General features: G+C 46.2%; 3 protein-coding genes across 4 annotated transcripts; 2 read left to right on the forward strand and 1 right to left on the reverse strand.

Moving 5' to 3' along the window:
* Window positions 1-102: 102 nt before the first annotated feature.
* atp6v1ab (ATPase H+ transporting V1 subunit Ab) lies at window positions 103-8086 on the reverse strand. Its single transcript, XM_076080310.1, has 15 exons — window positions 7946-8086; window positions 5184-5287; window positions 4862-4990; window positions 4423-4637; window positions 4194-4331; window positions 3949-4100; window positions 3683-3845; window positions 3496-3604; window positions 3271-3393; window positions 2709-2823; window positions 2559-2622; window positions 2268-2471; window positions 1999-2093; window positions 1665-1836; window positions 103-1088 (listed from the first exon to the last, which is right to left on the reverse strand). Exons 2-15 carry the CDS (start codon window positions 5263-5265, stop codon window positions 996-998), a joined length of 1854 nt encoding a protein of 617 aa, XP_075936425.1. The 5' UTR covers window positions 5266-5287; window positions 7946-8086; the 3' UTR covers window positions 103-995.
* An 892-nt stretch (window positions 8087-8978) lies between these two features.
* naa50 (N-alpha-acetyltransferase 50, NatE catalytic subunit) lies at window positions 8979-12595 on the forward strand. 2 transcript variants are annotated; one of them, XM_076080161.1, is made up of 5 exons: window positions 8979-9187; window positions 10307-10440; window positions 10643-10762; window positions 10859-10925; window positions 11155-12595. In XM_076080161.1, exons 1-5 carry the CDS (start codon window positions 9180-9182, stop codon window positions 11330-11332), a joined length of 507 nt encoding a protein of 168 aa, XP_075936276.1. In that variant the 5' UTR covers window positions 8979-9179; the 3' UTR covers window positions 11333-12595. The 2 variants fall into 2 exon arrangements, with proteins under 2 accessions (XP_075936276.1, XP_075936275.1); XM_076080160.1 differs by having other exon boundaries at window positions 8980-9187; window positions 10304-10440.
* A 192-nt stretch (window positions 12596-12787) lies between these two features.
* Window positions 12788-22017, forward strand: usf3 (upstream transcription factor family member 3). Its single transcript, XM_076080158.1, has 7 exons — window positions 12788-12917; window positions 13403-13520; window positions 13627-13658; window positions 13778-13860; window positions 13959-14055; window positions 14170-19109; window positions 19695-22017. The coding sequence occupies exons 2-7, from the start codon at window positions 13477-13479 to the stop codon at window positions 21486-21488; spliced, it is 6990 nt and encodes a 2329-aa protein (XP_075936273.1). The 5' UTR covers window positions 12788-12917; window positions 13403-13476; the 3' UTR covers window positions 21489-22017.
* Window positions 22018-22306: the final 289 nt, after the last annotated feature.

A 22306-nucleotide genomic window follows, 5' to 3' on the forward strand; every position in this document is an offset into this window, starting at 1 on the left:
TGGTCTTTACTTAACTAGTTAATGACTCCAAAATGGCATCTCTGCCTTAATTTATTCAGGTGTGGAAGACATGAAAAGCAAAGTACATTTGCATTCTAAGTATTCAGGTGAAAAAGCTACTGCAGTAAGTTTATTCAATTTAAATGTGTTTGACTTTCACACAATGTTTCATTTTTTTAAATCAGAACACTTCATGAGGACTTCTGTTAATTCGATTCACCAAATAAAGCTCAGAGCTTTTCAAAAACAGTAATTAAAAGTATATCAAATGAATTCTGTGAACAAAGGATATAAAGGGCAGGGTGCCGGAGAATGAGTGATATGCAGAGAGACCAGTTCAGCAACTCAGACAGCATCATCAGGAACAATCAGATCACGCAGGCAAACACACAACATTTTTCTTTTTCTCCCCCCCCCCTCATGTTTTAATTCTTCTGCAGTAACATGAAAGTGTTGGACAGCAGAGCGTCGACTCTTACACATTCACACAGCAAAGTACACAACACTGCACAGCGTGAAACACAACCGTAAAAAGGAAAAGAACGGCAAAGCCTTCACGTCAAAATGCCGGCAATAAATAGGCTGATCTTATTAAATTTATATTCAATACTCTTCTGTACAGATAGTCTATGGATTATAATACATCAACCAAACAATCCTCTTCAGGAAGAGCAACATGGATACACCAAAAAAAATCATGTAAACAGAGAAAGGAAGAGAGGGTGGAAGAGATCCTTCTTTCGTACACACATTAAATCCACACATACGACCAACGACCATGCAGAGGATCCAGAGTGCGCCTGTATGAGGCAACAAAAAATAATGAATACAGTACATCTTTCTCTTTTCCCTCCATATGGAATTGCACTCGCTCACACAATCACTCAGAAAAGGAGCACAGAGCACGCAGGTTTTGGGGATACGAGGAGGTGGAATGTGATTCTGCAGTGGAGGGTCCAGAGATGAATACTGCAAAGGCTGCGAGAGGTGGCGGCCTATTCTTCCAACGTGCGGAAGGCGTTCTGCATGTCCTCCACCAGCTGAGCGTACTCTGCCTTGATCTTGGCCTCGCCCTCCTTCACCGGGTCCTGTCCCAACAAAGAAACACAGTCTCACAACGCGAACAAAAAACAGGAAGAGTAGGCAGATTCTGTGCAGGAGCTGTGGTGCCTGAGCTATGGCCGTCATCCTCACAGTGTCCTACAGATGACATATCAATAATACGCTTTTAAATAGGCTGCCCCATTGGAACATTATACAGATAGAAACGGTGAAATCTTTTAGTGAATTAAATGTATTGTTTAGGCATCTTAACTGGATATTATCGACACGGTTGTGTCAGCCTGTTTGCATTTATTGTCGTAAGAATGTTTTCATGCTACACCCTTGGCCAGGTCTCTCTTTAATAATGACATAGGAAAACGTGATGGGTAGAGGTCATAGCAACAGGTATTTTTAAAGCAATTAAACTGTCCACTTTCTGATTGTGATCGTCACAACTCTTAAACGCACTCAGTGTATTGGAGCAAACAATACGTCTACAAGCTCGAAATAATCCTTTTAAGAATCGGCACAAAGCGACTGATGTAAAGGCAGACTAACCGCACATTACAAACAAAGAATACTGTATGTTGACGAGGCAAAAGTCTTACACACAAACACACCTTAAATTTCATTGAGCTGATCCTGTAGAGGATTTCTCCCATGTGCTCCTTGATGATGGCCCAGGTGATCTTGTTGTCGCTCTGAGCTGTGGTCTCCACTGCGTGCCGTGCCATGTCGTAGAAAGAGATCATGTTGGAGAGGATGCCCACCGTCTTATAGAAGGGACAGAACCTGAGGACAATGGACACAAATCAGTCAGCCATTTTGGATCAAATACCCCAAAAGTGGAGTTTCACTTTCTCTCCAGAGTGTCCAATATCTATTAGAACTCAGGTCAGTGCCTGAGTGGGACTAAAGGTGAGTGAGTAGATGCTACGTTGGGTGTGATGCTACCTGTCATAAGGTGTGTAACCGTTCTGCTGCAGGAAGTCGTCTTTGATCAGTTTGGCCACCTCCAGGGTGATTTTATCCGTTTCTGCCAGTGATGCCTGTTTAAAAAAAATATATATATTTAAATGAAAGAAATGTTTTGTAGAAAGCAGATATGGAATAAATGTGATCTTTTTTTTCTGCTACGTGTGTTTATCTTTGAAGTTACATACTGGGAAAGGAAAAAAAATCAAGTAAAAGTTCATCCAAAGGTCAACTTAACGCTGAATTACCTTTCCGACGAGCTGCACAATCTCAGCCAGGTCCTCCTCCTCCTGCAGGATCTCCTTGGCCTTGGTACGCAGGGGCACAAACTCGGGGAAGTGCTTGTCGTAATACTCGTCCAGAGCTCGGGTGTATTTGCTGTAGCTGATCAGCCAGTTCACTGAGGGAAAGTGCTTCCTCTGAGCCAGCTTCTTATCCAGACCCCAGAACACCTGAGAGAGGAAATTACATAGTTGAGGAAAGGAACTGAGCACCTTCAATCAGAAAAGCTTGATTAGAATATGAATTTGACCATTTACCTGCACAATACCAAGGGTGGCTGAAGTGACAGGGTCAGAGAAGTCACCACCAGGAGGCGATACACTGAGAAAGGAACAAACAGTTTCGTTACAGTACATACAAGACGTGCAGAGTAATGTCTCCCTCTAGTGGCATAAAGCTGTACTCACGCTCCTACAATACTGACGCTGCCCTCCCTCTCGGGGTTGCCCAGACACTTCACCCTGCCAGCACGCTCATAGAAGGAGGCGAGGCGGGCGCCCAGGTAGGCTGGATAACCACTGTCTGTGTGCAGATACAGAAAATAAGAACAGTGAAAAACAGGTGCTAAAGTGGTGCTTTCAGCCAAAGATTATCTCTTCATTTGTACACCGATTTACATACTTTTACAATTTAAAAGAAAGCAACAGCACCAATGAACATAACTCATATACAGAGCATTGATATTCTTATTTTCTTTGAAGCACATTCTAAAATAATGATGTGTGATTTCTGCAGGGATCTGGGATCTTCTCTCAGGGAAAAATGGTATTTTGACATATTACCTTCAACAAATATTGCACCTCCTGCAGTTTAAAAATTATTTGTCTGAGCCAACAGTCCAAAACTCCCCAAAATAATCAGTTCACCATCAAAGAAGACTGAGCAAATCTTGGGGTATTTGTGCTTCATTTCATTTTAAATTTACATATGTCAATCAACTAAACGATCTCCAGGAGACTCCAAACTTACCAGCAGGCATCTCAGCCAGACGGCCAGAAATCTCCCTGAGAGCCTCGGCCCAACGGGAGGTGGAGTCGGCCATCATGCTCACGTTGTATCCCATGTCTCTGAAGTACTCAGACAGCGTGATTCCTGCCAGAACAAACAGAGTTAGTGTGCACTACTCGCGTGTGTTAATCTCCAGTGAATGAGACTCTTTATTCCAACACATCTAAGTGGTCAACGAGTATTCACCTGTGTAGATGGAGGCCTCTCTGGCCGCTACAGGCATGTTGGAGGTGTTGGCCACCAGTGCTGTTCTCTTCATGATGCTCTCCGTCTTCCCGTCCACCTCCATGGTCAGCTGTGGGTCAGACGACACCGTCAGTCACTCTGAACATTAATCAAGTTGGAACACAACGCCGCCGCTATCGCTACCCACCTCAGGGAAGTCTCGCAGTACTTCTGACATCTCGTTACCGCGCTCCCCGCAGCCTACGTAGACGATGACGTCGCTGTTGGAGTACTTGGACAGGGACTGAGAGATGACAGTCTTTCCACAGCCGAAGGCTCCTGGGATGGCTGTGGTACCTCCCTGCACACATCTTCACACAGAGAGGAGAGAGGTGGGTACAGGATGGGGGGGGGACGGGGACATTTTCAACATGTCTTGAGTTAAATGGTTAAAGAGGAGGATGAGAGACTCACGGGAAAAGGGCATCCAGCACTCTCTGTCCGGTCAGCAGCGGGTGATTGGCGGGCAGCTTCTCTGTGACGGGTCGCACTTGTCTGACGGGCCACACCTGCAACATGGTGAACTTCTCCTTCACCCCCTCAAACTCCAGCTCCATCACCACGTCCTGACACAGAGACGCACACACCATCAACACCAAGGCAACACCTAACAGGCAAACAAATAAGAAAGCTGGTAGCTGAAGGTGTGGCGAACTCACGGAGACGTCGTAGTTTCCAGTTGGCGCCACGTAGGTCACGGTGCCTCTGTTTCTGGGAGGCAGCATGATCTTGTGCTTGATGAGGGAGTTCTCGTACACCATACCATAGATGTCGCCTCCTGTGATGTGACTGCCAACCTAACGGTGATTTAAAAAAAGGAAAGCTGACATAAATCGGATCATTTAAACACACCACGCTGAAGGTTTGAAGCTGCACAGACACACACACCCGCAGGCTTTTGACAGGAGAAAACTCCCACTTGAGGTCTCGGTTCAAGGCTCCGATGTTTACACCTCTGGGGATGTAGATGCTTTGTGTGAGGTCATTGATGTCCTTTAGTGGTCGCTGGATACCATCAAAGATGGAGCCCATGATTCCTGGACCCAGCTCCACAGAAAGGGGTTTCCCCGTCCGCAGCACAGGATCTCCAACAGACACCCCGGCTGGATTCAAGCTCAGGGAAAAATGTTTGGACGGGAATGTTGGAATCCTATCTTCTCATTCTTACAGAGCTGTTAATAAATATTAGATGTCAAAATACAACATTGTTATCACTTCTTTTTTTCTCTTGTGCCATTTTTGGCCCGATGGCTAAAAGCAGCCATACACTGGATCAATATGAAAGCTGTGACATCGAGTAAAGACAGGCACGTGGTGGAAAGGATACAGGTCTCCTCGTAGACCTGGATAGTGGCCATGTCTCCCTCCAGCCTGATGATCTCTCCCACCAGCTCACTGTGGCCGACACGGACCAGCTCGTACATAGCTGCTCCTGCCATGGCGGTAGCTGTCACCACTAAGAAAACAAAACAAGTGTAAACAATCCAGCTGCATAGAAGTTAAACAATCAAAGAGCAGCAGCTGAACAAGTCTGTGCACTTCTATTTACTGTTTCAGCTAAAGTATTGTTTTAAAGGCTTCTGTAGTCATTCTGTTACGAGTGCTCAGTTAAGAGAGAGTTTGGTATTGATTATAGTGTTTGTGCCCACCGGGTCCGGAGACTCCATGAACGAATCCAAACTCGCTCTCCCTCTCCTCGTCCCTGATCTTGGGCAGCTTGGACATGTCCATCTTCACTGCTTTATTAAGATAACTGGAAGCAGAGCAGAGCAGAGCAGAGAGGACGACATCAGGCAACAGAGAATGAAAATTAAACAGAAGTCTGCAGGAGAGGCCATCCTCTCCTCAGCAATGGTTCCTTACAACAACAACAACAACAACACTGTGTCTACATCTTCACTGTTGATACGTTTTATTAGCAGCCATAAAGCAGCTGTGGGTAAGAGCTCTTTAATTAATGCTTTTACAGTGAATTTCATATGAGACCACACTGTGTTTTAGTACCAGTCTGTTTAAGAATGGAGCGAACTGGTTAATATGAAGAGAAGGAAATCTATATATGGTCATACAAGATAATGACTGTGTGCAGCAGATTGCATCGCTTTGTACGACTTTAAATGCTGATGCTAACTCAAACATAAAACACTTTGTTCGTATATTATTCTCTGTAAAAGTAAAGTTCTCGTGCATCCTTTTCAGTGTTTAAAACAAAATGGCTTTTCACAACAGATTCAGACTTTTCTCAAAATAAAAAAAGGTAGAAAATGTGTTCGAAATAAAATGAATCCCAAAATTCAGAGATAAATACTGTCATGGCACCGCGCTTCCTCCTCCTCCTCCTCCTCCTCCTCCTCCTCCTCCTCCTCCTCCTCCTCCTCCTCCTCCTCCTCCTCCTCCTCCTCCTCCTCCTCCTCCTCCTCCTCCTCCTCCTCCTCCTCCTCCTCCTCCTCCTCCTCCTCCTCCTCCTCCTCCTCCTCCTCCTCCTCCTCCTCCTCCTCCTCCTCCTCCTCCTCCTCCTCCTCCTCCTCCTCCTCCTCCTCCTCCTCCTCCTCCTCACGCTTCAGGAGCAGTAGTACAGTCAGTGTGACGCGTGAGGATAACATTAGAGGGGAATCCCACAATGCAGCATGTTCCTCGGTCTCATCTTCACATGTGTACAGACGGTAGATGTACAGTATGTATTGTGAACATGCTCCGTTTTCATAAAGTGTGACAAATGCATCTTTGTAGAAAACTCTTCCGTCTCCTTTTTTTCCTATTTTTGGTCCTTTTTCACGTCACATATCTGCTGCATACTCTCCTGACTAACTGCAGCGACATGCAGGAGCTGCACAAACACAAGCCGTCATCAGTCGTGACACAGACCCAACCCCACAGAGAGCCGACTGCAGATGCTCTGATCTGCAATACACTGAGTGCATAATAAAACACAGCAGATCCAGTCTCATACTTTCCTACATGTTGTATTTTTCCTTCTCTATCCGACAGTCATATCACACATACAGTGCTCTACATCCATAACCTTTTCTTGTCCTTCCCACTGATGCACAGATCTTCCTGTTGACGCCCGGCTGCTCAACCCATCTGTGCAGGAATTTAGCAGCTCCACCAACGGGTCGATTGTAGGAATTACAAGAATGAGACCGAAAGAAGGCTTCACTTCGTTCTTTTAGCACACCATTTTTAAAAGGAAAGAAAATGGACAAACAAAACATACAAAATGATCTATCTTACAATTGTTAATTCTGTGAGGTTATTGTGAGAGCCTCCAATGAGTAGAATACAGTGGGAAGAGAATGTCTATTGTTCTTATGATTCAATCACAGACAACTATCTACCTGCTTGATTAGTTTCAATTCTACAAATCAAACTAGATTTACAAGTTGTTATAATAATAACATTATTTGTTACAAGCAGTTAAAGTCACATCCTCTTGTAATAATCCTTACAACAACAGACATCACACTTGATCATATGATCCCGGCACATGACTAGCTGGTCTGGTCTGTATAAGTCTCTTTAAGGAAGTGGAAAACTAGCATGGTGCAAAACTGGGAAGTACAAATTATATACTGGAGACATTTCCCCTTCTGACTACAATCCTCCACGGAAACATTGGCATATTAAAGACAATTCACACTTAATTATTTTTACTGCTGATCTTAGATGTTATGTTGGCTAACTTGTGCTGGATAGTAAAGAGAGGTAGGAATGGTCAACAAACAGTTTCTAATCTAGACAGAGACAAGTTTACTGTACATTTTTTGACTGTAATATATGACTTTTATTTATTCATTATTTGATATTTGAGCTACAAAAAAAGCAGGTTGACAACACTGAGAAAAGGCATGTCTATGTAGGTATTGCTGTCTGTGCAAAATAGGGTCAGAAATGTAACATCTATGTGAGATGACCACGCACAACATCCTGACACACTGGTGTTCATTTAAAAAAACATTGAATGCAGGTAGCTTATCGCATGGAACTCAGATAAAATAGATTGTTTAATCTACTAATAATGATACAGATTTGATTGCATACCAATGACCTAGAGGCCTGTATATGGTATACCGTTACAGTATGCTTTGTATATTCAGCTTGACAGCTTTCCTCGAAACTGTAGCCTGACACAGCAAGGACAGTCTAAAATCAGGCGGTTACATTAAGAATAAATATATATCCGTCATTTAAAATCAATCCCACTTTGTCTTCACACTGCAAGCAACGTCAGACAGCTCCAGATGTTATGAAAACGACAGCAATACTGGTCTCTCGGCCTGGATGAAAAATGCTGGCTCTTCCGTTTTGTCGCAACAGTGTAGCTAAATCATGTCATTATGCACACACAACAAAGCCCAATGTAAGTTTATAATTTAGAGAACGTGGCTGAAGAATAAAATGTAATAGTTACCGTCTGGTTGTGAAGTGGTGGTTCACTGTCTTGCCTCGAGAGAGAAACGACGGGTGCTGCGGTGCGTGACAGCGGACTGAGATCAGCTGACTTCATTCACTCGCTGCTCGGTTTTACTGCTGAGCCACTGCAACTGCCGCCATTTTGGATCCGCCCCGTGAGCTGCCGTAAAGCGTTTACAATTGGTGGACGTTGGTGATCGATCAAAGCATGAGCTACAATACTGTTGACCTTTTTTTTGCCCGGATAAATTATGTAAAAATACTCTGTTTATGAGACCATCCGTAGTTTAGTGTACAACCTGGCTCCAATCCGGGAAAATGACAACCTTTCCAAAATATATAAAGCATATATTATTATTTGAGCCAAAATGGAGGCTCCGTCACAAATTACTGTATTATTCGTATTATTATTATTATCGTATTATTTACGATATTTACTCCAAATCTAAGTCACTCTCATTGACTGTATATAATAATATGTCTCTATCTTACAACACAAACTAAATTGTGGCGATGTTAAAGGAAATCAATGTTCTATATTTAAGAATTATATTTATTGATATCTCTCTAAAGTGGTGTGGTATGTGTGGCAAAGTAGGAGGCAAGGTTTATGTCTTTAATTTTGTTTTTGTGACAGTGTATTCATAAGCATTTACTTTTTTAAATAAATGAAGTACAAATAGCTCCAAAATGAAAGTTGTATGCATATAATGTACATAAATTGCCCTGAGGTTAGCCTTAGAGGCTGTGATTCCGCTCAGGTTTACGACAAATCCACCAATCCCACTTTGTTTGAGATTATATTCTTTAAACATAATCCCAACCATGACCCCTCGCTGACCTTCTCTTCTCAAATTTAACGACAAGAATATTATTATTGTACAAGACAAATGAAGCATTATCCAAAGTATTCTACATGGCTGTTTTAATATACTGTCAACCTCTTGCTTGACGGGCAAAAGACATCCTGAGAGACCAAACTCAGGAATATAAAACACCCGCTTCAATATGCAGCCGTGCTTGTGCGCATGCGGGGGTCAGGGTTGACAGTCTCCACACAGTCGTGGAAGGAGTGCGGCGGCTAAGCTAACAGCAACCACCGCAACTAGCTACATGTGGAGGGTAAAACGGGAGCCATCCCCGACCCTAACTCAGTCAAAATTCCTCCTTTTTTACCCAAAACTACTCTAAAGTTCAGCCTCATCGAAAATAAGGGATATAATCTCTTTACAATGAAAGGGTGAGTGTAAGCTTTTGAGTCACGGATAAGTAGCTTAGCACGAGTAAAGTTTTTCATGTCTGTTTTTTTCTACAAGGGGAGGCGGGGAGGAGAGGCTAGCTAGCTTGCTAAGCTACTTTTATTTAAACTACAAACGACAGCACTGTTACCGAAACCGTTCAGTCACTGATGTGCTCGTTAACGTCAGCCGTTTGTCGGTTATTTTAGCTAGTGGTCACTCATAACTAACTTGGTAGCTAACGTTAGCTGCTACTGGGAAGCTGAGTCAGGAAACCTCACTTTGCTAAGTTGAAGCTAAACAGACCCTGGATCTGAGATAGTTCACTTCTCAGTCGGCTCAACTGAACTTCAGTTGTGGTATCGAAGCCAAGTCAGTTGACAAAGTTTCTGGCACAGTAACCTAATGCCGGTCAACCCTGTGTCAGTTACCGCGATAACGTTACACTCAACTTCAGAGTGTGTTTCCACATCTTGGTGAACAGGACACGTGACCAACAGCTGTTTTTTGGATGTGTTGTCTCCTATAAATACTACAGTGAACCCATCAATCGTACAAACTGTGGAGAGAGTTGTTTGTGTCACTCATTATGACACTAAAACACATCCTCAGGTTATCTGGTCTCTTGATTTTAGCAGGTGCCTTATTCATTTCTCAGTAAATATGAAGCATGGATATCACAATCATTCTCTTCAGGTATTTGTGTTTATGTGAAAGAGTGATTTAGGTGGATTGTGTCTGTCACCTGGAGTAATCTGTGACAAGTATATCAGTGGAACAGCTTCCACTACATATGGTTTGGTCATTTGATTTTACTTTGGGGGATTCATTTCTTCCAGGGGCTTCAGCTTTATGATTAGCCCGATAATGTTCAGCAGTTTGTTTGAATAATGATCTAAATGACCAAATTTTCTGTTGATTGAGTAAAGTAATCGATTAATTGTTTCTGATTTAGCATTAATTTTGTTTTGTCAATAAAGCAACTGCATTTAAGTAATTGGTTTCGACAAATTTCAAGCACTAAACAGTATTAAGCTAGATCTCAAAGCTACTAGTTGCATTTGAGTCACTAAAGTGTACTTGTTGCCAGCCAGTTGACCGTTTTGCTCTTGTTCCAGTAGCCGGATCGAGCTGGGGGATGTTACGCCTCACAACATAAAGCAACTGAAACGTCTGAACCAGGTCATCTTCCCTGTCAGCTACAACGATAAGTTTTACAAAGATGTACTGGAAGTTGGAGAGCTTGCAAAGCTAGGTAAGAAACATAGCTCATGTAGCTTACCCTCAAATACCATCAAAACATTTTCTTTTAAAGCATGACGCTAATACATTTTTGGTAACAGTGAGATACTAGAAGGGGAAGTAACTGCTTGGGTCCGTAGACAAAAGTTCTTCAGTTAGAAGGAACTACGGATCCCCTGTCTGTCGGTGACGTTTTAGTCCTCTTTCTCTTGCAGCATACTTCAATGACATTGCAGTGGGAGCTGTGTGCTGCAGAGTGGACCACTCTCAGAACCAGAAGAGACTGTACATCATGACGCTGGGCTGTCTAGCACCCTACCGTAGACTTGGAATAGGTAAGGAGCTCTGCATTTCTAAAAGACGCTGCAGTGCACCGTGTGATCTTGTGTTTTGTTTCTCCAACTGTGCCTTTGTCGCTTTTGTCTCTGCAGGTACAAAGATGCTGAATCATGTGCTAAACATCTGCGAGAAGGATGGCACTTTTGACAACATTTACCTGTGAGTGTCTTAATTGCAGAAGGTGTATGAGGAGATGCCATTGTAGCTTTAGTGGATTTAATTAGCGCATCATTTCAGCGTACATTTGATCTTTTTTTACGGAAACTGATTGAATTGACTGATTCTTTCAGCTGTAGCAAAAACGAATAGTTTCATTCCATTGTTACTTGTTGAGCAATTCATCAAACTGTTCTACCACTAACTACATTTCTCCTTTCCCTCTCCACAGTCATGTGCAGATCAGCAATGAGTCAGCCATTCACTTTTACCAGAAGTTTGGCTTTGAGATCATCGAAACAAAAAAGAATTACTACAAGAGGATAGAGCCCGCAGACGCCCATGTGTTGCAGAAGAGTCTGCGCAGCCCATGTGCACCGCCCACCGGAGAGCTTCAGAAGGCAGAGTAGGGGCACAGCGTTTGGAAAGAGCACAGTTGTGCTCCACAGAAACAGAACTGTGACAAATGCCCCAGGGTCGACACAATTCAACACTTTCTTCAAAGGACGCTAAAAGAGAAAACAAATTTAAATTACAAAAAAATGCTGCATTTATTTTGCAAAGGGGTCCCCTCTGATTTTTGCATATTTTATTGCTCCGTCTCCAAATACAGATAATTGACAACGACAAAAAGCTCAGTATTCAAAAGTGCTTCGATTGACAAAGATGCCAACAATTTTAGACTTGGTTATGGTGGAGGGTGTGGTGTTTGCAAATCATACTGTTTGTGTTCGAGTTGTTTTTATGCGGTTATAAAGCTAATGGGGACAAATCTTTACTGTTGAGCAAAAGAAAACAGTTGGTTAGAAGCTGTAAAAGTGTTTGAAAGACCATCACTGACACTCAAGTACCAGCTGGTCAGCTTGGAGTGACGCTTTGAGCTGTTACGTGGAACCGTCACAACTCTATTCCATCACCACCTGAACCTTGGGAATTATGGGAAATGAGTCTGACCAGCTTGTTGATATGTCATGACCAGAGGGGGAAAGCAGAAATGTGTCCCCTCGGTTCGGGTGTAAAGAAGGCTGACCGGTTTTGAGGTGGTGGGAAGACGTTGTCACCGCTCATAATTTCTGCATAACTTTATTTTCCAGCCTGTTAATTTAATTCCCCTTCAAACTGTAATTTTTATTTTTTACATTTAAAATTGCAAATGGTTCAGAGGTTCTCCTGGGTTTACTACTAAGAGTGAAAATATTAAAGTAAGAGAAACAAACTAAGTATTGTATTGAATGTGTTTCTGAGAAGTGCACTCCACATAGTCTTGATGTTTGAATTAGAATGTTTGAGATTGGATTTGGGCATTATTTTCAGTAGTATAATGACGTGTGAGGATATGTCTCTAAACACATGGACGTGTTTTGAGACATCTTTGGCACCTTTTTGTAGCCACCTTTCAGAATTGGTCTATAACTACCTGCCTCAGTCAGCTTCTGTTAGACACACCATTGTGTTTTGAAGCTCGTCAGATAGTTTGCCAGTTTTTGGTATGGTCTCTTGAACAGTGTTTTACCCAGAGGAATCTCTGTTCCCTCTGCATGCAAGGAGAGTTGTGTCATCTCCACTGTAGTATAAGCATGTTTTCCCTTTCTTTGAAGAATTTTATCTTTTCTGGAGCTCTATATTGTAAGACTTTTTAACGTCGAAATAAAGGAATTACTATTTGCAGTAAATGTTTTACTAATTGTCTTATTCTATATTCTGTTGAATTATTAGCTAAATGCACATAATTACGGTTGAAAATTAATTTAAAAACATACTGCCTAGTACAACAAATATATCTTTGGGTGCCCGTCATGATTGGCTGAAAACTCCCACATCTGGAATGCCATTGGCTGTCAGCTCCTCGAGGACCCGCCCCTTTCTGCACCAGGCTAGGTGTAGCTAGATTGTTTTGAGAAATTAGTTGAGTTTAATGCTTAGCTAGCCAACAGTTAGCCTTCAATCTCAAAGTACTCTCAGCGACAGACAGTCTCAAAAATGCTGAGACTTGAGGTTAGTGGAAACTACCAGCCATTAGCAGCCTTTTATCAACAGGGAAATACGCCAGTAGTTTGCTTAATGATTACGTCGGTAACGGTATAGTAAGCTAGCTATTAGCCAGTTAGCTAACAGAAAGATAGCTTAATAGGTAATTGCTCATGTTGCTCGTCTCTTGCTGGTTAAGTGACGGGATAGTAATCAGAGTTTCGCTTGCTGTCAACAACATAAACCAGGACTCACAACTGTGTGCAATTAAACATGCTGTAATAATGCTGTAATAGCAGGTAAATTAGTTTAGGTTAGCTGTAGAGCTAGGTTAATCAACACCAGCTTGTTAGCATCTAGTAGTAGTAACGTGAGAAGCTCAATGTGGTTTAACAGTGTCTTATATCTATGACGACATTACTGCTGGATACATGCATCTGGATGATTTTCTTTGGTGTTAGACAGTCTGGTGTCATCATACTTATTCAAAATGCATCCTCTGTTCATTGCAGGACGGTCACGGGAGGGATTTAAGGTCCAACTGTTAAATGCGTTGACTGGTACCTCATCAGACTGTTCGGACAGAATGCCAGAGATGACTGAAACTCAGACACCTGGTCGTAAACCCAAGTAAGGATGTTTGAGATAACTGCTGTCTGTTGTTATTGTAACCAAAATATCAGTTGAGGCACTTGGATACATATTTACATAATTGGAATAATGTTTTGTTTTGCAGAAAGAAGAAAAACAAAGAATCTCACAATGCAGGTGAAATCATTTCTCCTGTTATGCTTCTGTTCCTTGCTGCTTAGTGAATGGTTTCTTTAACTGGTGGTGGTCACTATAAGTGTAACTGGACATTAAAGTGTTGTCTCTTCTCTATATAGTTGAGAGACACAGAAAAGAGAAGATTAATGCCGGGATCAACCGCATTGGTAATCTTCTCCCCTGTTCCAACGCCCTAAAACAGGTAAGAGACAGTCTGGCATCACTGTTTTGCAGTACAATGTTATGGTGTCTGCACAGGCCAGCTAACTGTGTTATATTTTAATATCCCCTCATCTATAGAGTAAGAACATGATCTTGGATCAGGCCTTTCGTTACATCACTGAACTGAAGAAACAAAATGACACATTGCTTCTGGAAGGAGGAGATCAAGTCCAAGGTGAAGTTTAATAATTGTACACCTCGTTTTTACAATAGTCATGAAAGTGGGACCATACAGTATATGCATTTAGAATTATTAACATATGAGTATGTGTGCTTGGTCTGTGTGCAGCTGAGGAGATCCGTCGGCTGCGGCGTCAGACGGAGGAGCTGAGGAGGGAGAGTGCTCAGTACATCGAGCTCCTTAAAGCTCATGATATTAACATCCTAGAAGACCCCACAATTCACTGGAAGGGCCCCCAGCGTTGCACCAAGGTGGCAAAGGTGACCCCCACTCACCAACTCCCAAAAGAGATTGTCGTCAACTCCAATGGCATTGTAAAGTGCCCAGCAGGGAAGGAGACTAGCCCAGCAAAACCGCCTTCTGAAACATTAATTCTTCAGCCAACTTCTGAGATCAATGCCAGGTTGAGAGTTAATGGAGCCCTGTTGCAAGTTAACACCTCTTCTTCCACCCCTACACTTCTCCCTGGGTCGACTGCCACACCTAACCAATCTATAACGGGCCTGAGAATGATAGAGCAGTGTGTGGTCGAGACACCGGCTGCAGCCCCCACTCTGCCACCCTCTGTGTCGTACATCACCCTCCAGATCCCAGCAGCCACCACAGTCCTTCCCCAACAACCACAGTCCACCGCCCCAGTCCCGACCTTCACCATAGCAGCCACTTCAGCGCCACAGCTCCATACTGAAAGCCCTGCGCAGCCGGTGTCCAATCTGACCACACTCGCCCAGGCTATAGCCACATCCAGAGCAGCAACCTCAGAGGTTTGCTCTTGGGCCACACAGGACACTGCCATGAGGACTGTAAGTTACACTGCTATCCCCAACAGCCATGCCCTTCTTAGGGCTGGGGCGGCGGGCAGCACACAGACGACCTGGACAACGCTGCAGATGGCGGGAAACACAGTGCAGCCAGTCTGCCACAGTCTCCCCGCCTCAGAGGTCATCAACGCCACCCAGACTGTCCAGCAGGTGACCGTGTGTCCAATGGGCAACAAAGCCTCTGTTCACCCCATTCAAATACAGATGCAACCACATGTGCCTGTACAGCAAGCCCCCATTACAGCACACATTCAAGCACAGCCCTTTCAGAGATCACCCCAGCTACGGCCAGCAATCCTGAACCAGGCAAAGCCCCAGCCTGTTCTAGCCCCCCAACCACAGTGTGCTGTTCTCTCCCAGTCAGCCATAGTACCCCAGCCAGGTGTGGTGGCCCACTCTGCCGCCCTGCCATCACAGCCCCAGTCTGCTGTACTTAAAGCAGCGTCATTGGTTCCCCATCATCCGACCGCCCTCATCCCTCAGCCACAGGCCACTGTGCTGCCCCTCCTTCAGACCATGCAGGTGCTGCAGGTCAACTCAACTGGAGGGACAGCCTCGGGTGTAACAGCCCAACAGAACACTAACAACCCAAGTGTGGTCATCCTGCAGCAGGCCAGTTCTTGCCCAAACCAGTCAATTGTAAGGGAGGAAATAACAAATCAGCCACCATGTCAGCATATCGTAATCATCCAGGCACCCAATCAGGTTGCACCTGCCCCTCAGAATCCTCAGGTTGGCATGGTGCCTGCTGCTGTGCCCACTGCAGTACCGGTTGTGTCCACTCAGATATCCACAAGCAGTAGTTCAACATCTGCCACTTCCTTACAGAGTGTTGGGGGAAAGCAGCTGGTGCACATTCTCCCACGCCCTGTTCAGCCCCATGTGAACCATCCCCTTCAGGTCACACAGGCCTCCTCTTCCCCACCGGTTCCTCCAACCCCACAGACTATCACTGTGAATGGCCAGGTGTTTGCTTTGCAGCCCATAAAGACCTCTGACAAATCCAGCTCCCATGCAGGCCAGAGTACACTCCAGCTGGTCCAGCCCACCACCACTGAGGAACCAACTACCAATGTGGCCCTCAACAGTTTAGGTGCACTCAGCAGCCTCAATCAGAGCATCTCTCAGGGCCTTCCACTTACCATTTCTAGCCAGAACAACGGTCAGCTTCCAGCTGCTCCATTATCAGTAGTCCAGCAGAAGCAGCCTCCTGCTCCGGCACCCGTCCCTGGAACCGCACTTGCTCCACCTGCCCGGCAGCTACAGGTGTCTTCTTTCGGCCCAGTCAAATCCGGGCAGGTGGGTAATGCCTCTAAGAGTCGAGGAAAGAGGCTTCGCACAACTTTGAATACAAAGAGGGCGACAGCTAAAAGGACTAAACCAGCCAAAAGAAAAGAGCTCCGTGAGGCACCACCTGTCGCTGCTGTTCCAGCCAAGCCAGTGGTTGCTGCAGGAGAAAGTAAAGTTTCAGTATCTGAAGTTTTACAGCCCTCGACTGTAAAAGTCATAGACATTCCCCCTACTTGCACCACAGCTGTCACAACGACAGATGGTACTGAAGCTGTGGGGAATATCACCTCTACACAAAACACTCAGATAATGATTGTGTGTAGTTCATCTAGCGAGTCATCTGTATTTAGGCAATCCCATCCACAGAGCTCTGTCAGTGCAACTCAGACTGATGCTGTACTCGGCAACACTAGTGGTGTGGCGACTGCAGTTACAACTGTCAATGCCACATCGGTCAAGCCAACAGTTAGTGCAGCTGTGGCCATTGAGAGTAAACCATCCATAGTTTCTGGCAACAACTCGGCTTTAACCAAACTCTTAGTTCCAGAGGTTAAACAGCAAACCACCAGTTCAGCAACTAGCACAACACAAAGTAAGTCAGCTGCCACCGCTTCTATTTCTAAACAGAGCAAATCTGTGGTGACTTCTGAAGGTTCCACTGAGACGCTGTACACTCCCACCACTGTTTCTACCGCATGTCTGACTCCAGTCTGCACCGGAGCTATCCCAGCAACTGCACCAGTATCTTTAAATCAGGCTACCCAACCAACTTCAATATGTCGTCCCCACCAGGCATCTAATACCCAAGATCCTCTGCCACAGTCACAGCCCACCACTTTACCCTTGGTGTCCACAACTGTGGCGCTCCCATCGCCTGCAGCAACTTTTTCTGCGGCCCACAGCTCTGTTACGGCCCCTACAACAAGCTCAGAGTTTAGGAAAAGGGTCACTACCAGTAGAGCTCCAACACAACAGATGGACGTGAATATTCCCCACCAATTACCCTGTCATCCTGCTGAAATCAAGCCACCCCAGCCTCCTCGAAGAGATAGGGAGGCTCAGGTAGAGAGACACTCCACAGCAGCAGCAGAGAAAGACAGCTTGGTGGCAGCAACCTCTGGCACTCCCTCTAGAAAGGATTTTGCCCTATCTCAACAGGTGTACACTAACCTTGACGATCAAACTATCGAGCACCCTATGACATCTAGCAGACAGACAGACTCTCCCATGTCTTCAGGGGCTGGGGGAGGCAGAGGGTTCTCTGTGGCCTCCATGCTTCCCCAGGGCCACACTATAAGTGCGTCATCTGGCTCCTTTGGAACATTTACGTTCACATCTGAGCAGGCAGAAATGCTGGCCTTGGCCATGCTAGAACAGGACAGTCCAGGAAGGCGGAGTGGAAGCTGCTCTGGGAACACTGCTTCAACAAACCCCGCTGCAGCCACATGGGAGCCCCCAAAAACCCCAATAGTGTCCAACAGTAAAGAAAGGGGCTCAACTGGACAGCAGGCAAAAGTGACTAAACCCATGGACACAGTAATGGTTAAACCCACTCTGCAGGTATCTGTCAGAGGACAGGCTGGGGAGGGGCCCACTGGAAGCAGACATCCACAAAACATCTCATACTCCCAGTCTCTCCCCCAGGTCCAGTCTCAGGGCTCATCCCAGAGCGGCACCGTGGCCAGCCTCAGCGTCAACAACCTGATCAGGCCCAGCTCCAGTCAGCAACCCTACCCGGGCTCTCCCAGTCTCTCTGTCCAACAGGGCTCAGTTCCCTCACCTGTAGGGAGCTCAGCCCACATATCCCAACCCCCAAACAACACCCTCTCGCCCTGCTCAGGTGCAGCCCAACTGAACGAGTACACCCCCTTGAAGACTGCGTTAATGAGGGCTCAGGCTGGAGTCGGTGTGGGGGAGCGACAAGTGAAGATCATCTCCAAACGGCAGGCCCAGGAAGAGGTGATGCTGAACACAGGAAAACGGCCCAAGCCCTGTCCTCCATCAGCTACCACTGTCAGCCACATGGACCTGAAAGCACCAGACCACAGCCAGATGATGGTGGGACAGCTGCCCCCCACGTCCGCCGCTGTCATGACAAGGATTAATTCAGAAAGCGGAGGCTCCCTCTTCTCCACAAACTCTTTCATGAGCCCGGTAGTTCGGCCAACAGATGGCCACTGCCCTCCTCAAGGACCCCTCGAGCAGAACCAGCCAGGTGTGCTTCATCTGCCCCAGGGTCATCCACAGCACGCTGCAACCCAGCCTGGCCAGCACCTGGGAGGAAACCTGTACATGAAACAGCAGCAGCAAGACCAACAGAGACACCACCTGTATCATTTGCAACACCACCTGACACAGCCCGACCCCGCACAGCGCCACTCACTACACCAGAGGGCGCTTCAGCAGCAGCAGCAGGAGCAGCAGCAGCATGTGCAGAAGAAGCGAGGGCTTGTCAGAGGCAGTCAGACTGGTTCACCTGCTGGCCTGCAACAGAAGCAGCACCACCTGGAGAAGTCTGGAGTTCAGCAGCAGCAGCAGCAGCAGCACTCACATCAACAACAACAACAGACGCAGCATCAACCCCACACACAGCAGCATCAACAACAACAACAGTCTCACCAACAATCACAACAGCATCAACAGCCAACACAACACCAACAGGCTCATCCCCAACAGCACCAACAGCAAACACATCAACAGCAGCCACAGACACAGCATCAACAACACCAACAACAGCAGCAGCAGCAGTTACAGCAGCAGCAGCAGAGCTCCCACTCCAGACACCAGCAGCATCTACAGCAGCAGATCCAGCAGCAGCAGCAACAGCAACAGCAACAGCAGCAGCACTTTAGACACCAGGAGAAGAGTTGTGAAGCCCAGGCAGCGGGACCCAGGGCCCACCACAGCAGCCACCTGGCCCAGCAGGACCACCTCAAGGTTGGTGTCACATAGAATGGATAGATGACAATGTATGAAACTGGAAAGTTAAGTACAGTGGCACCTTCTGGTTCTTGTCTCTGTATCTTTTTATTTAACTGGCATCGTCAGTGCTAAATTATTTGTTGATAAACAAGTAATTGTGGTACCAACCAATCAACACAGAGTTTTAAATAGATTTTATTTACCCTTTAAAACCACATCAGACATCGGCTGTTCACAACTTAATTGTGAGGGCCATTTGTAATTACTTTAGGTATTTAGTTATAATTACATGATTTATAATCACTACCTCCGGTGGGACATTTCTGTCAGTGCAGTCAGATGGGTTAGAAAACTGGTATGGTGGTATTTGTTGCGACTGGTTGGCGAAAAAGAATCCTAAAAACAAAATGCTTTCCGAGGACCTTTTGTCTCTCCTGGGCCTTGCAGTGAAAAAGCATCAGAGATATTTCTAGTGAAACACAATTATTTATATCTTGCCAGTCAGAATAAGATATTAGATGTTTTATATATAAATGTCTTTGAGCTGACAAGAACACACGTTGATTGAATGATTAATAAGACTTTCTTCGTCTCCCTCAGCCTGGTCAAGACCATAACGCTATGCAGAGGATGATGAGCACCAGGACTCTGGAGCAGCAGCTCATCCCTCCTCCCAGCAATCCTGTGTCCCGGTCGTCTGACCTGGCCTGCGCCCCGTCGCGGCAGGAACGTCACCGCGTTTCCAGCTACTCTGCGGAGGCGCTCATCGGTAAAAGTTCCACCAGCGGTGAACAGCAGCAGCGCATGGGTCTCCACCTTCAGCCGGGCCGCGGTGCCACACAGGAGCAGCCGGACCTCCGCGGTTACCTGGACACGTCACGAGTGAAGGCCAGCATTGCACACAACCCACAGAACCGCTTGCCCTCCGACCATCCAGGATCTGCAGATGTTCAGCGGGTCTCGGAGTGTCCGCCGTTCAAGACCATGGGAGGAGGAGTGCATCAACTCGGGGGCTTTGAGGCTCAGGTGTCTCGTGGGAGTGACATGGCCCCCAAGTCGGTGCCGTCCTCCCAGAGGGGCCCTCAGGGGCAGCAGCAAGGCGGGTTCAGGATGGGTGTCGGCCCTCCACCCGATGGCCGTAACCGCTACAGTGCAGCTCATCCCGGCTCACAGGGAGTACAAGTCGGCCTCCCCCGGGAGCAGGAAAGTTGCCACCAGAGTTTCATGCAAAGCCTTCTTTCACCCCACCTGCCCGAGCAGAGCAACCACCAGCGAGCAGTGCAGTGCTGTCCCCCGGTCAGCATGGAGTACAGCTGTGTGCCTGGAAGCTCTCCAGGAGACCTACAGGCCAAGGCCTCCAGCCCCAGTGTGGGCCAGACACAGAAGGCCCCGGCTATGCGGCTTGGAGAGGGCAACAAGGGCCATATTTCTCAGGTCAGCAGTAATATGCATGGGGGTGTACGCACAGGTCTCCCCCACCCTCTAACCCCACACAGCAGCTCTGAGCCGGGCCGCTCCTCGGCCCCCTCCAGACCACCCACAGCTGTTAGCCAGCACTCGCGCCACATCGCCCGAGATACTCAACCCACCAAGCTGAGGCCCGGTGACCGGCCTCGATCGGGTACTCTGAGACAGAGCAACCCCTTTGAGCCCGAGGGCCACCTGCCTCTGCCGCCAGGAGGAGGGGTGCTGCTGGGCAGATCACAGTCTGGAGGAGAGGCGCGACGCAGCACCATCGTCCGCTTCATGGCAGATACTGCTCAGGTTCCTGGCGACAACAACCTGCTTGCTGACCAGCACCTAACACAAAACTTTGGTTTCCCCTTCATTCCAGAGGGAGGGATGAACCCTCCACCTCCCATCAACGCTAACTCCACATTCATCCCTCCTGTCAGCCAGCCCAACGCCTCCCGTACGCCGTCCCTTCTGCCCGTGGAGCCCCAAAACACTTTACCCTCCTTCTACCCTTCTTATTCTCCGGCTGCTCACCCCAGCCTGCCCAGCGATGTCACCCTCCAGTACTTTCCCAACCAAATGTTTACCAGCCCGAGTGCCGACAAGGGCAGCGCTCCTCCACTCAATAACCGCTTCGGCTCCATCCTTTCCCCGCCTCGCCCTGTGGGCTTTGGCCAGGCCAGCTTCCCCTTGCTCCCAGATATGCCCCCTATGCCCATCGCCAACTCATCCGGAATCACCCCCCACATATCCAACTTCAGCCTCACCTCCCTGTTCCCCGAGATCGCCACAGGCATGCCCACCGACGGTTCGGCCATGCCAATGTCTCCCCTGCTGTCTCTCTCCAACACCTCGGCCGCCGACTCCGGCAAGCAGCCCAACCGTCCTGCCCACAACATCAGCCACATTCTGGGCCATGACGGCAGCTCGGCCGTGTGAGGAGAGGTCCCGCTGCATTGTGATGAACTGGTGTTCTGAATTGAAGAGTCTCATTTTGAGATATATTGTTCTTTTAAATGTTCAAGTGCAGAAAGTGGTGGTGACGCACCCGATGACGGTTTCTGGTTTAAAATGACGCCATGTCTGTCCGATTGTTTACATGTTCACACAGTTTCAATTTGTTCCTTCTGGCATTCGTGTGATGTCAACGTTATAATTAAATATTTCCAAAATCTTTTGAATTTAAGGCGACATGAAATGATAATCCTTTAAAGCTCTTTGTTGGTTAAACCGACTGTTTGGTAGTAAAACTAAATTTATGTTTAGAGCTTGAATTTAATGTTTTGTGGGTCATTAAGAAACCTACCAATGTAATTTAACTAACTTATATCAGGTTGTACTGTACAGAATCTGATTTTTTTCCAAGAGCTATTTTGTAAATACCAATGTTTCATATCAGAATTGTTAGATTATGTATGTATTTGTAAATACAAAATTGATTAATAAAGTTTATAAGGAGACATTTGCATTTGCTGCCAAGAATTGTGTTTCTTGCTCCACTAGATGGCACATTAACTCAGTCACAAACTTGTTTTTTGTAGCTCCGGGTTGTTTTATTTTGTAAAATCCACCAGCGGGAGAAACGATTAAGATTAGTGGTGACTTTATTCCAACAAGAGTGGATTTAAAACTTAAATTGCCACATCTGTAAAATTAAATTACACAGCAAATGATGTTTTTACTGTATTTTTTTTAAACTGCATTCTAATCATAGTACTCAGAATGTGGTTACCACATAAACGTCCAAAGATGAAAAA

This window comes from Anarhichas minor, unplaced genomic scaffold (genome assembly GCF_050575085.1).
Source record: "Anarhichas minor isolate MPS153535 unplaced genomic scaffold, ASM5057508v1 ptg000074l, whole genome shotgun sequence".
Classification (NCBI taxonomy): Eukaryota; Metazoa; Chordata; class Actinopteri; order Perciformes; family Anarhichadidae; genus Anarhichas; species Anarhichas minor.